The following is a 15,690-nucleotide window of genomic DNA, read 5'->3' on the forward strand; positions in this document are numbered from 1 at the left end:
ATTAAATAATTTATAATTTATTATTAAAGAAATTCAGGGGAATATATTTAATGTTTTGAATGAAAGTACTAATGCTTAGGAAAAAATGTGTAATTAAAATTAAATCACTCCCTCTAACGAGCAAATCAAATCTGCCCCCCAAAGGAATAGCAAATCAAATTATGTGTCTTTCAAATCAATCCACTATGCAAGTAGGATAATAACCCTCTAAAGATGGATTTTCTTTGATCTCTAAGCTTTTATAAAAAACTATATGTATTTGAGAATTTTCATATATTCTCTCTCACCCAAACTCTGAACTTAACTCTATTTTTAGACTCTGTTTAAATGGCAAAGTGGAGGTTAAGTTGCAGATCCTAGAGAACATCACTACTAGGAAAAGGAGAAAGTTTAAAACAGTCCTACATTCCTGCTCCAGCAGTCTCACCCTCCTTTTGTCTCCCAAGGCATTGAATAATGCAACCCACAGGGGCCAAGGGCTGTGTGGCCATGGGCCACACCCCCTCGGAAGCACAATTCCTGGAGCCTTTACTGCTCACTCAAGAAGCCTGAAGGGATACAAATGAGTAAGAGTGGCATTATTATAGGGATAATATAATATTTATCCCTATTTGGGTTCATTACTTTATTTGAAATAAATACTCCCCAAGCACTGGTGAAAGCTAAGGTGTCTTGAGGGGCCCTTTAAAGTCCCTTCGTTCCTTCCCGCTTGACTACCTGCTACAACCCAAGTGAGAACGCTTAGTGCCTGCCATGAGTGGACACACTACTTTGACTCACAACATTACGTCCCAAAACCATAGCATACATCAGAAAATAAACCATGGTGAGCTGCTGATTTAAACAAGAGCTTGGATTTGTGTTAAAGAAGCCTTTACTTCAGTTATTCCCCAAATGATCTCTAAATGCTGTCATCACACATACTTAACTCCCTAGTTCATGATTCCTTCCGAAGGATACATGCACACCAGGGGGTGGCTCAAGATAAACTGGAGTGCAGCAAGAAGTATTAGATCTGCCATTTAAATCAAGCTTTACAAATCTGACAGGAAAAAGTAAGCTTCACAGATATCTAATATATAGGCTGACAGAATGACCCTCACTAAGTCAGACAGCTATCAGTCCTCTGTGCAGGGTCTACATAGCATTGTGAGGTATTTCTTTGTGTGTGTGTGTGCGTGCGTGTGTTTGACAAAAGCAATTACCATCAGGCACAGCTGTGACAAGAGAAGAACAAAAGGCTCTGTCAGCTATGGACACTGGTGCGTTGTCAGGTCCAGGCTGGGGTGGAATGGGTGGTGAGGGGGCTACCGGGAACTGGAGAGCACCCACACTCCTAATGAGAGCAACACTGCTCAGATAAAAGAATGTGGACTGGGAGCAACCATATCTCCAAAACTCCCAAGACAGAAATCTGCTTTTTAACATGAACTCTCTCAATTTTAGAATTTGGTGAAAATTTTAAAAAATTCTTTGAAGCCCACATTTAGCCTGAGCGTGTCTAGTCTACAACCTCAAGATTAGAGAAAGCTGGTGGTCTAGAGTATCTGTGTCCCCTCCCTTGGAATCTTAGCTCTGTCTGCACTTGCTGGTGGCTTTAGGCAAGTTTCTCAACTTGTCTGAGCTTCAGTCTCCTTACCTGTAAAGTGGAATAACAACAGCTAATGTTGGGGAGTAAAATGATAACACAATAAAAATCATTCTAAAATGTGTATATTCGAATATAAATCTCTGGGAACAATATACTTAGCTTGTACCAAAAAGAGTAAAAAGTATAGGAACAATGGAAAAATCATGTCAGTTGAACACTAATTGGTATCTATAAATACAATAGAAAGTAAAAGTCTGGATTTTGGGGACATCTTGTTCACAGAAATGTAAAATATATATTTTTTATTATACTTGGAAGAAAACCAACATTATCATCAAGGAAGTTCTGCAGAGGGCTCCAACAAGACAGCTGGGAGGGCTCCAACAAGACAGCTGGGGGGGCTCCAACAAGACAGCGGGGCAGGGGGCGGGGGGACACCAAACTACTCCCTCATGGAAACCACATTAGGTGGACACACCAGCCTAGCCAGGAGAAGGAAGGAGGCAGCTCTGTGGGACCACCCTGGAGGAGGGAGAGACGGAGAGGGAAGCTGCAGGGAATCAAAGAGGGTACACAGAATGGAGGGGACTTTGCATTTTTTTAAATATGTAAAATCAGGATGCACACTGAGAACACGACTAATCAGAGGGCTTCCAACCGCCCCTCCCCCACAGTGCAAATATCCCAGGACTCCTGTCCTGGGTCGCCGGGTCGCCGGAGCAGTTTCTAGCCATTTCTAGCAGGAGAAAATTTCTTCCAATAGAGTCATACCTGTAACCTCTGGACATAAAAGCAGAGCTGTTCTGGGCTGTCTAATCACCTCATGGTAGCCTCTACAGGCTCCAGCAATCAATTTTGTTTTTTACAAATAGCCCCTAGAAGAAATCTGATGTCCCCTTTGCCTTCAAAGCCTCTGACAAAGAGGAGGGAAGAGTTGGTGAGGGCCCTTCCATTGTAAAATCCATGAAGTGTTTATCCTCAACATGTCGAGTGGTCACAGCCACTTCCTTTGCTTGAGTGGGTACTATGAGCCATGAGCTGTGCCCAAAACTACAGGTACTGACCTTATTTAATCTTAACAACAATATTGTGAGGTATGATTATTCTCATTCTTCAAAGGAAAATACTGAGGTTTAAACAGGGTCAGTAAATTAGCCAAAAGCACACAGTAAATGAAAACTTAAAATGCACTGTTCTCCACTGGCATGATAACCAATTCTACCGATTTCTATGAAGATCTGAGAAACTGAACTCAGTATCACTTTTCATGCAGTCACGTGGTTCCTTCCTTTTCTGGATGTCCATGTTTGTTTGTTTGTTTATTTATTTATTTAGTTACCACCCCCAGTCAACAAACATTTAATAGAACCCAATATAGTAAAAGAACATGCTAAGTTAGCAGGGCAGGTGTGTGGGTAAAGGGAGTGCTCAGCAGTGAGAAAGGAAGACGAATGGAAGAAAGTTTACAACATGAATGAGGCAGCTCTGCCCCAAAAAGAACACAACAGGAACCTGTTTGAGGTAGAGACAGACAGACAGACACACTCACAAACAACGTTCTACAAAGGTCAACTGAGCAGTAAGAGGAGCTGGTTAGAAAAAAGTAGCTCCTTCATAATAATAGAAAAACTATAAACTACATGGGGTAAAGCTAATAAAAATGTATAACTTTTCCATGGAAAACTATAAAACTTTATTTATTGGAGGACATGAAGCAAGAGCTGAATAAATGGAGTGATATGGCAATGCTTATGGATGTGAAGACATCAGTTCTCTGAAAATTAATCTATATGTAATATAATCTGTATTGAAATTCTAGTAAAAATATGAAGTCCTGTATGGGTCTGACAAACTGATTCTAAAATTCATAAAGAAGGGTTAATGGATAGTCATGGCCAGTTTAGAAAAGAAAAAGAAGGGGAGGGGATTGTCCTTTGGACATCAGGTTATAATTTAGAGTTCTACAATTAGAACCATGATATTGGCACAGAAATATATATGCAGACAAAAGAAGAGAGTAGCGAAATCATAGAGCAGACCCTTATCTATAGAGAAATAAGTGATTTTAGTGGGGAAAAGGTGTACCAGCCAACAAATGATCTTTGGACCCCTGGATGCATTTTTCACATCCAGTTAAAACATACAGGAAAATTCTATCTCTACTTCATACTATATGCAATAATTAATTCAGATAAATACTTGAATCTTCAAAACAAAACTAAAACTAAAAAAATAAAATATTCTTATGAAACTACAGGGAACACTTTCTTAAACACTAAATGCAAAAGCTAAAAGTAAAATGCTAAAAAGTTTACCACATTAAAATATAAAATTTCTGTAGGATGAAAGATAGACTGATTCAATAGGAATCATGTTTCTCAAATATAACTGAGAAAAATATAAGTGAAAGAAAATAGTATCAGGATATGTAGCAAAGGATTAGTATTTTGAATGTTTGAGTCAATAATAAAAACACAAACAATCCACCAGGAAAAAAAGGAGCTGAGTTTAGGCTTTGGCAATTCTCAAAAGAAGAGATTCAAATGGCTATTAAACACATTTTAAAAATGTTTCACTTCACTAGTGATTATGAGAATTCAAATTAACATAGCAATACAAAAACATTTTTAATCCATTAAATAACCTAAAGTAGAAAGATCTGAAATTAAGTATTGGTGCATGTGGGAAAATAGGCAAAATGTAATTATAAATTTATAAGAACACTGTTTAATATATTAACGAACTCTAAGATATACGTTTAAAACTGTACTACACACACACACACACACACACACACACACACACACACCTCTTTCCTCTATCCAGGATGTCCATTTCCAGAAATATTTCTGAGAGATCTTTCTGGCATATGCAAAGAGAGATGTGTATAAGGATTTTGATCATAATGCTGTTGGTTATAGCAGAAATTTTAAAACAACAGTCTACTAATAAAACATATTTACAGAATGTAATATTATGAAACAGTTATAAAGAATGAGTTAGGTCTATATATATCAACACAGGTACAGCTCAAAAACAGAATGCACAGGGAAACAAATTATGGGATGATACAAATAGCACTGAGAAAATAGCTACAGCAGGTCACTGTGAGAAATAGGAAGTAGTCTAGCACGTAGAATGCATATGTAGATACATAAAACTAGAAAATTAGCTGGGACCAGGTAATTGAAATAGTGTGTGTGTTTGTGTGTGTATTTAAATATAGATTTGGTGTAGTTTTCCTTCCTCCATTTCTAATAATAGCACTACAGAGTTCTTATTGGTTTTAGCTTTTTTGCTGTCCAGTTAATAAGTCCTCAGTACAGAAATCTAGCTCTTCTTCCCACTCCTATTCAGTGGAATATGAAAGTCTATAACCTTTAGAAAAAGCACCTTGCTCAGGTTCTGACTGTGGACTCTGGCCATCGGGTGAACCCTTGGCTCTGCACTATGTCCCGTTGGTGGTAGAGAGGTCTTTCACTTCCCACTCTCACCTATCTTGGTTGCTTTCCCCTCACTGATCTGTTATCTTACTTCAACAACCAGACCAAAGGTAAAACATTCAGATAGGAAGAAACCACTATAAAATGCAAGGAGGGGAACAGGAGCCACACCCTAGTGATAAGGGGCCTTCCCTTCCCCTCCCCTTGAAATGGCAGGCCCGAGAGCAGGGAGAGTGTGGGGCTTGGACTGAGAAGGAAGGGTGGGAAAGAAAGACAAAAACTACACACAGAATGTTGCTGTGGTGGAAACCGCTAGCTGTCCCTTCAAGTCTTTTTTCCTTTCTTCCTTAATAACAGGTCTGTAGCCAGGGCCACACCTGACCAGACACTGTATTTCCTCCCAGCCTTCCCTGCAGTTAGGATAATGTCATGTGATCTAAGTTCTCCTCAGTGGGCTGTGAGAAGTGATGTGTGCTGCCTGGGCATCTGGGATTTAAGAAATTGAGGCTGTACCTGTCACTACAGCTGTAGGCTATTGAAAACATTTTATTGTAGAAAAATGCAAAAGAGGAAAGCAGGCTAGAATAACAAAAACTGTTCAGAGCCAGCCTAAACAAATATGGCATTGAATATGACTTCCAGGAGACCCTGAGCCTCATTATACCCTGATTATAATACACTGGCTTGCTAACTGACACTCCCGCTGACACCATGCCAGGTCCCACTTGGATTATATGAGGGAAGAAAAGGGTTGGTGGCCTAATTCTGGGAACCGACTGGCCCATTCCTTGAAAACTAATGCATATGCCAGTAACAGGGAATGAATACAATATACTAATATGAAGCTACTCTATTAACCTTAGTAAATATTAAACACAGCTTGTTTCTCTAACCTGATTTTTCTCTCAAAACTAGAGTTTACGTGGTAAAAGTTTTGGTGTGGTTTAGTGGATTGAGTGTCGACCTGTGAACCAAAGTGTCACCAGTTCAATTCCCAGTCAGGGCACATGCTTGGGTTTCTGGCTAGGTCCCCAGTGGGGAGTAGGGAACCATACACTGAAGTTTCTCTCCTTCGCTTTCTCCTTTCCTTCCCCTCTTTGAAAATAAGTAAATGAAAACTTTTTTTTAAAAAGTTTCTTTTCTAAGTATATTTTACTAAAATCAACAGGTTCTGTTCCTGTGTAAACCTAAGAAACTGACTAACCTCAGAATCCCGCTAAACTGACAAAAACCAGATGGCCAACTCAAGGACGCCAGCCATAAAGATGCACATTGGGACCAGCACGGATACTGCCCACCCACTCACAACCCCTCCCCATGATCTCTTTGTTCTGTCTTTCCTCTCCTTACTCCTCATAAAAACCGCTGCCTATACTAAAATGTTAAGCTGTAACCATGATTCAGTATCTCCCAGCTAGTAGTCAAAGTCATGTGCTCTGTAACAAATCAAAGTATGTAATCAACCTGTGCCTTCACCTCTGGCCAGTTCCCGTGGCAATTGTGAGAAATGCTCATGCCGGTAATAAACTACAGGTGTCTGGGGAAAGGGGGAATGCTAAAGCTGGCAGTAAAACCACAGACAGTGGACTGAAGAACATTGAAAGATGACATTGGAACAAAGGGAGTGACCCTGACCCGGAGCTGTGTGATTTCCTTTCAGCCCCCTCCCCTTTCTCCTGCTTCCTTCTCTCAAGAGAAACTGCATGTCCACAGTCCCACTGGGAAGTTACCCCCTCTGAAATTCCCACCAACTCCCCATAAAAATCACTAGCTTGACCAGGGATTAAGGTGGGTTTTTGAGGACCAGAGTCCCCCCATCTTCTCGAGATGCCAGCAGTCAAATAAACCACTTTCCTCCTCACCAGCACCTGTCTCAAGAGTTTGGCTTTCATTGTGGCAGGCAGCCAAAATTGGGTTTTTCATGTCTCCCCCTTATTATATCCCCACGCCCTAACAATCTCCCCTAGACTTCTCTAGAACCAGACGATGATCTATGAGTTCAATTCCTGCTTCTCCATTCCCTGGCCATTGAATTAAAGCTTGTCCTGCTAAAACTAAATGCGGAAAGAACCTTTACAAGGGTGTCCAACCTTTTGGAATCTCTGGGCCACACTAGAAGAAGAGTTGTCTTGGGCCATACATTATATACATGCGACATGTAATCTCACACACACACACACACACACACACACACACACACACATCTCATAACGTTTTAAGTAAATTTACAATTTTGTGTTGGGCTGCATTCACAGCTAACCTGAGCTGCATGAGGCCTGTAGGTAGCAGGCTGACTCTCCTGCTAGAAGGACAGAGGGTCCCTCCTGGGGACTGGGTCCCCACAGTGGGGGCCTGGAAGATCCTAGATTAGGAACACACGTTCTGCATTCTTTTCTCCCTTCCAACCAACTGGAACCTAGCCATGGCAGTGACCCAGCTTTCATCGCACAGATGTTAACCATGTTCCATGACAGTGTTTCCAGTGTGTGCTCTTGAGACCCCTGGGGACTGCTGAGGCCCTTTCAGGATGGCTACAGGTCAGAACTATTTCCATATTAACACTAAGAAATTATGTGTCTTTTTCACTGCTGTTCTCTCACAAATATGCAATGGAGTTTTCCATGTTTACATGAAGTGTGATATCACAGCAGCTGGAATGCAAAAGCAGGCTAAGAATCCAGCTCTCTTCTACTAATCTAGAAATTAAAGAGGTTTTTAAAAGTGTAAAGGCAATGCCTCTCTTATTGCTGTTATTTTTTGATTTGGAAAATATGGTTGTTTTTCATAAAAATGTGTTATTTATGTTACCTGTATGGATTTATTGTTATTGTAAGATAAATTATTAAATATTTTAAAATTTGTTTCAGCTTCCTATATGGTAAATATCAAGAAATAGGGCTCATGTAAATGAAAGCTTTTTGAGACCTTTGATAATTGTTAAAAGTGTAAAGGGGTCTATGACCAAAGAATTTGAGAACTATTGCCCTAGGGGTTGGAGGAGCAACGACTTGGAAAGAACCTGCGGCATTTCTGAGTGAACGTGAGGACTGAAACTGCCCTGCTCTTACTCCCAGTGAGGCTGTTACATACAAGAGAAGTAAGTTTCTGTGTTATGTCACTCTATCATTTCATTATGGCATCTTGTATTTACCCTGAATTTTATATATATATATATATATATATATATAAACAATAGTCATACAAGTGGGACATTACTATATATAAAACTAAAATATGTGGCATTAGTTTGCGTGAGTAGTAAGGGCTCATACATTTTAGGCAAGAAAGTGGATAACCCTTGTTACATCACTGCAAAATATTCAGTACAACTACTACTTGTGATAACTTGGAAGGCAGGTGATGTTCCTATGGAGCCCATAGCTAGCGAAGAAGTGGTTCGAAAGAGCTAGAATGTTAGTTTGTGTCGACTGTTCTCTGTTGCATTTAACAGCATATTACTATAGGTAAACTCAAGAAAAAATTGACCATTTATAAGCAGATAAAGAATAAAGAAAGGCTGAAAATGCAAACTGCTTATGTACCGCCAAACAAAAGAGACAAAGCTATTATTGCTCAAAGGACTCCCATTAAACTCTCTTCGACTTCCAAAAAAAAAAAAATGAACCAGCCCTGAGTTAAAACCCAGACTATGTTTTTTTTTTTTAATGTGGCCTCAAGGTAACTGCTATCAAAATGAGAAAACAAAGAAAGAAAGTGGTTTCACTACTATATCCAAGAAAGAACTTCAGGTGTAGTTACCTATGGAACTAAGTGGACACAAAAGAGAAGACGCCTACCATATTTTTGAGGAAATGGTTTTACCCAAGTAACCAAAACCTTATATTTTTTCAAAAAATAGCTCCCAAGGAGTACAATCACCAACACGCCACTTTGATGGGGCTATGCAGGACAACGGGTGACAGGAAAAACTTCTCGAAGGGCCAGGGGCCTCAGAGGAGAATAGACAGAGTTACTCCATGAGAGAGAAGCAGGAGTTGCTAATGGACTGGCCCCGGAAATCACTCCACGGCCCAGGCAAGGACGCTCTGCCATCCCTGCCTCACACCATTTGTTATTTGCTTTGGCTCAGTGACTACTATGTACAGGGTGGGGGAAAAGTAGGCTTATAGTTGTCTGTATGGAAAATAATACAATGATTAATAAGTAATTATAGAAGAATAAACACTTTGTTTCATGTACTCAAAACCGTCAACCTATTTTTGCCCATCCTGTATATTGCCAAACTTCCCTTTTTCCAACAGGAGCCTTTATTTCACTCTTCCTGGTCTTGTTCTTTTCCTGTTTATTGATGGCAGGAAGGGAAGACAAGTTGGTGTTTAGTTTATAGGTGGCTGAGTATGAGGAGTTGAACTGGGACCGAATAGGGAGAACTGAACTGCACATCAAATAAGGAACAGGCAAATGGCAGAGTTGTGAGGGACAAGGTATGAGACTGGGGCTGTTCCTGACTTGCATCCTTTATAATAAACTGATAAATATGAGTGTTTTCCCCGAGTTCTGTGTATTGTTCTACCGAGTTATTGAAACTGAAGAGGGCGCTGTGGGAATCCCTGAATTCATAGCTGGTTGGGCAGAAGTGTGGGTGGCCCCCGAGACTGGTGAATGATGTCTGAAGTGGGGGCAGTCTTGTGGGACCTGTGGGGCCTGTGCAAACTCTGAATAGTGTCAGGGTTGAAGTCAGTTCTTGGGCACCTGGTTGGTGCTGGAGAACCGGAGAATTGGTGTGGGACATCGCACACATTTGGTGTCAGAAATGGTGCCAGAAAGAAACAATACCCCAGGAGCTTAACTGCACAGACCTTGTGGGACCCTAACACTTAGCTTTACATAAACACTTCAGCTTTGCTTCCCTACCCTCCGAACTCCTGCAGTCAGCAATGGAGGCATTGACCTCAGGTATCATGGTACTGCCCACAGTGACCAAGAACCTTTAGGCTGCCATGATGCCAACTTAAGAAGATGTTAAATCGATCTTCTCCAGACCCACAGTATAGCTGAGGATAGCAAATCAAGTGACTGCACATTCTAAAGAGAGATACCAGATGATCCTATAGATCTTGCCAACGGGGGTCCCCAAACCACTTTTGTGACTCTTGGCCCATCACTGTGTCCTGGCTGTATCAGAGAAGCAGAGATTGATCAGGGATCCAGAGAGAGTTCCTGAAGAGTTATATATTTTCAGCCTCTTTTCTCCTACCTGCTCCATTATAGGCTACATCAGGAAGAATTTCAGGATTCTGAGATGTCACTTTAGGTTTCTGAGCTTGAACCAGGCCCAAGCTGAGGATAGCAGAGATATATTAAATTGAATGAGACATTAAAGTCTTGATTTAGGTTAAACAGAGCTTTTTTTTTTTTTAATTAATTTTCCCCCAGCTTTTTTGGGACATAATTGGGGAATGGGCTTTTTCATACCTGAAAATGAGATCATCTGTTAATGTTTTTAAATAAGAAAAGTGATGGGCTCTCCCTCAGCCATTATGCAGAGGAGGAGAGGGAGCCACAATATAGAACGTTTGAAAGGCAACAGAGAGAATCAAATAGTGTTTTATTCCTGTGCTCGCCAAGTGTATCTCACTCAATACATGGGGTGGGGACCAGATTTGGACAGGAATGCCTGTCCGCCGGGCTGGCATGCCTCCACCAGTAGCCAAGAATCATAGGGAATGGCTGCCATAGCATTTTCAATAGCCATGCCATGTGGCAACAATAGCAACAAAACAACATATTTTTCTAGTATTCTCTCTTCAAGGGGAGAGCAATCAGAGCCAAGCCTTTAAACTGAGTAAGCACCAGAGGTTCTGGACTAACTGTGGGAGGAGGAAACCTGAGGAGGGGAGAGAGATGCTACAGCACAATAGGTGTCCCAATACAGTGATATGGAAGACTCAAAGAAAGGCTTTATGAGGCTACCTTCTGGCCTTAAACTCCGTAACTCCACACTTCTCTCATATGGGAATAAATTTACATCTTATTTGACTTAATCCTCTCTGATACAATATCTGTAATATGTTAAATGCTTCTTTAAGTAAGTACAAAAAAGATAAACAAGTCTGTAGAAATACAAAGGAAAGCCAGTAATTCATAAAAGAAAGAAATACGAATGGGCACTAAGTATCTGAAAATATACATAACCTAAGTAGTAACTCAAGACATGTAAATTTGAAAAATGAAATACCATTTCTTACATATTAGGTTGACAAAAATTTTAAATATGAACTATATCTGGTTAAAAATAAAAATTATATCTGGAAGACACAAAGTCTCTCAATCAATGTTGATGGGAAAGACTTGGAAAGTCTTTGGAAAGACTTGGAAAGACTTTGCAGGACAGTGTGGAAATAACTACAAAGATTAAAAATGCATTTGTATGTGAATATGTGTACATATGTGCACATGGTTATATAAGCGTGCAATGCACAGAAAAAAGGCCTGGAATATATATAAACAGCTTAATAGTGTTTTTATCAGGAGAGGAGGGTCAGTGGAATGGAAGAAAGATATTAATGAAATTTCACTATTTATACCAGTACTTAAAATTTTTATAACCATACAATATTTTCTAATTAAATATTTCAAATAAAAAATTAGTTATACTAGCTTTTCAAAGGTTAAGTAGATATGGAAAGTGTTTTCATTGATTTATTTCCCTTTAAAATAGATGTGTTAGGTACACAGCAGGCATAATCTACTCAATTTTGAGTAAATCTTGGTAACCTGAACCCTACTTTGTTATAGTGAGGCAGTTTATTATTTCACAACCCAAGTAAGGGGGGCTTCTTTAATTGGTAACAATGCAAATACAAGTGATATTTTATATCCCTGGGCAGTAGTAAATAAAGCTTGTTTTTAGTAATTAAATAGTATTAAAAATACAATTTTAGGGATTTGAAATAAAGGTTAAGGAGATTAGAGTTTTTAATAAAAATAATTCTATTATTAGTTTTGGTCTTTTCTTTTTAGCAGAGACTGTCTTGAGTTTTTAAGCTTGTGTGCCAAGGAAATGACCTTTTGCCACCTCCTACTGAAGTCCTTGCCTGTTTTCAGACCAGAACTCATTCCAAGTAACAGCAGGTCTTCCAAGAAATCTTTCTTTAAAAAGCTCAAAGTTTTAAGTAAAAAGTAGGTCATTTAAAATATAAGGAGCCCTGATTGAGTGTGGGCCTGTGAAACAAAGGGTCACTGGTTCGATTCCCAGTCAGGGCACAGGCCTGGGTTGCAGGCCAGACCCCCAGTAAGGGGCACTCGAAAGGCAACCACACATTGATGTTTCTCTCCTTTTCTCCTTCCCTTCCCCTCTCTCTAAAAATAAATAAATTTGAAAATAAATAAAATAAAATATAAGGAGACATTCTTACTTGGTCCTCAAAAGACAGAGCCTGGGCAACATCTCTTGGAAACCCATCAATAACAATGCCCTCTTCATCAGGAATCTGCATCAATTTTTGTTTTATCTCTGTAATTGTTGTTTCCTTTTGTAAAGAAAATAAGATGAAAAACCACAGTTAAACTTAGTATACTCACAACTGGTATAAAAACTACAGAATTATTTTTTTAAAAAAGCAAATTACAGAGCAGTACCTGTGGGGCTAATTCTCCAGTTGTAATTATTTTGGCAATAAGACTCCATTTCCTGTTGCTGCTGGCACTATGGATCTTCTTTCTTAATAATTCTCCCACTGAAATGTATTGAAATCCATAGCGCTCTGCGATTTTCAAACTCTGAGTACCCTTTCCACTTCCTGGACCACCTAGCATTTGAAATAGGCAAAACTGTGAGCTTCTCATACAAAGAGGCTCCCTTTTATACAACAACTACCTTCATCTTGAGATGCAGCTTCTAGACCAACAGCACAAGGGCGGGTAACTGTCCCACTTGTGACATTCCCAACCCGACTCCTGAATGCAGAGCAAGTGTAGATTAACCAAGGAGAGCAGAGAACTGTCGTGATCAACTACATTAGACAAAAGAGACAGCTTTTCCTTGCAGTTGAAAAAAACCTTCACTAGTTTTCTATGTAAACACTCACATTTTCCTCATAAACAACTACGTCATACAAAGGACAATGAAGTAACAGACACATGTTTCATGTCAGCAGAGTTAGTGTGCAATATAGTGAAATACAACAATTATTTTTGACAAAGGCAGATCAATATTGGCATGACTTATCTAAATTTTTTGAACTTTTTCTGTTCATGCATGTCCTTGCCTTATCTCCTTTAAGTTCAAAGGAATTTTTACGCAGTAAATATTCAGAATGAATAAAATAGATCCTTCAGGTAGAACAATTTTACAAAACTCATGATAATTTTGATGTTGTGATACATTACAGTGAAATAATCAAGACTTTGCAATGTAACTCAATACTAATCATTGGTAGTTATTTATTTTTAAAAACATAAGTACTAAAATAATTATAAATATAGGGCTCAGATTTTACATCCAAATCATATTAGATTATTTTAGTTAATTTATATTTCTAAATAACCTAAATGAATAGGAATCTAAAGTCTGAACTAATTTCAAAATAAAGCACAGAGCAACCAGTCCACTCTGATTTATTTGCTGATAATTATCAAAATGAAATGTTTTCAAATACTTGAGCATAAATTACTGACTGTAAACAAAATCTCATTAAATGTTGATGTCTAATAAAATGCTTTGGTAATACTCACTGAAATATAATTGTAATGTATTAAGCAATGTTGAAAATAAAAATTCAATAGAAAAGTGAGTTGAAGTTCTACCTACTAATTCAAAATGCTAAGTGTTTTTGCATGTAAGTAATTTTATATATAATTATTTGGGAAATTTTTTATTCTTGTTGCAAATAATGTAAGTAAAAAACAGGTGTTTTGTTCTGTTTTTTACAAGGAGGGTTCCAACTGGGTAGAATTAGTCAGCCAGGGCTTATTTCCTCACTAAAAATGTAATGTGCAGGGATCTAAAATCAACTAATATAATGAGATCCATTTCTTAACCTCAATCCCAGATAATGTACCTAACAATATCTGGCTTTTACCTTTTTTATTTCTTTATTCAATTTAGGATAGGGATTTGTTTACATTTTTGATCATTCTCTTTCTAAGAACCTCTAAATTCTATCCTAGTAATTTAATGTTATGTACTATTACCAGATTAAATTAATTACTTTGAAAATCAGAAGTTAGTTTTGGTTCTAAATAGCTGCTTTTAGCCTATTAACCTATGGGCAAATTATGGATTGGCTTGAAGAAAAAAAATTATATGATCACTCCATCAAAAAGTTTAAACTGATTTAATCCCTGAAAAATAAGTTACTTTTTCTAAGCTGTATTTTCACCCTTAATCTCACAAACCATCAAACTATTATAAAGTCCACTGAATTAAAAAAATTAAACACTAAGAAAGTTATAGCATTTCAGAGAAAAAAATAGGTTTTTTGTCAACTAATAGAAGCAATAGCAGACAACAACAAAAAATTGATTGGTATTATTGACAGAGAATAGCATTAATTTATTGGATGAATTTGGCTACTTATTTATTTTTTAAAATATTTTATTTATTTATTTTTTAGAGGGGAGAAGGGAGGGAGAAAGAGGGGGAGAGAAACATCGATGTATGGTTGCTTCTTGCTCGCCTCCTACTGGGGACCTGGACCACAACCCAGGCACGTGCCCTGACTGGGAATTGAACCAACAACCCTTTTATTTGCAGGCCAGCAATCAACCACTGAGCCACACCAGCCAGCGCTACTTATTTATTCTTAAAAATTAATTTTACTTTCTTCTCTCTGAACTCAGAGTGAGCTTAAATTTTGTTCTATTTGTTTATCTCTAATACTTATAAATATTAGGATCCATCTAACTCTTAGATTTTATGATGACATTAACATAAGAGAGATTAATATCTGTACCAAGAATGGTTCCTTAAAAAAAAGTTCTGTATCTTCAGAAGGGAAATTTTGTTTATTTGGATGTAACAACATGTAAGTATCTATACCTCCCCCACCAGTTTTCCAGGTTGGAAAGTAAAAATTTATAAGGTTCAGGAACAATTATTTTATAATTCCTCGAAAGTCATAAAATGGCTCCATTTTTTTAAAATGACCTAACTTCTGGGTTTTCCTTTCTTTTTTTATCTCAGTCTTCTAAAAGTTATTTATAATCATTGGTATATTAGTCTTGTAATACATAAAATGTTGCAACATAGCATGCCAGTCTAAAACCAAAAATCACACCCTTGGAATGCAAGTTGATTTTACTGACTAAAAAAAAAACTCTTAGGTGGAGGAGATTTGAGCATTTATGTCTTCTCCAAAGATCTTGGTTTACTGAAATATTTTAATAATTTTTATATAAAATTCCCACTCACAAAACATTTGCCTATGGACTGTTTTACACGAAAGCAATTTGGTATTACACTTTTTTTATGGTCAATCAAGCCTCCTTTGTTCATTCCATTAATAATCATTTCATTATAAATGGTAAAATAATTTCCAAATATTCTGTCACTCTTCTAATAAAGCATTTCTTTGTCTTACAATTAAGGATCTCAAAATTTTAAATACACTCATGCAAATTCCAATTTTAAGAATAGAGAGAAGTTTATGACATGAGGGACTCCATACACTATATAAATATTTTGACTTTTGG

At 38.1% G+C, this 15,690-nt stretch overlaps 1 protein-coding gene across 2 annotated transcripts in view; it reads right to left on the minus strand.

Annotated features, from left to right (window-relative positions):
* Nucleotides 1-15,690, minus strand: part of AK5 (adenylate kinase 5) — a 207,089-nt gene that overhangs the window by 175,786 nt on the left and 15,613 nt on the right. For both annotated transcript variants that reach the window (XM_045835572.1, XM_045835571.1), the window contains exons 4-5: nt 12,637-12,806; nt 12,414-12,527 (exon numbers count right to left, since the gene is read on the minus strand). In XM_045835572.1, coding sequence (XP_045691528.1) covers nt 12,414-12,527; nt 12,637-12,806 — 284 coding nt within the window. The remainder of the gene's footprint in view (nt 1-12,413; nt 12,528-12,636; nt 12,807-15,690) is intronic.

The sequence above is a fragment of the Phyllostomus hastatus genome, unplaced genomic scaffold (assembly GCF_019186645.2).
Source record: "Phyllostomus hastatus isolate PE091 unplaced genomic scaffold, TTU_PhHast_1.1 phas_contig_209, whole genome shotgun sequence".
Lineage (NCBI taxonomy): Eukaryota > Metazoa > Chordata > Mammalia > Chiroptera > Phyllostomidae > Phyllostomus > Phyllostomus hastatus.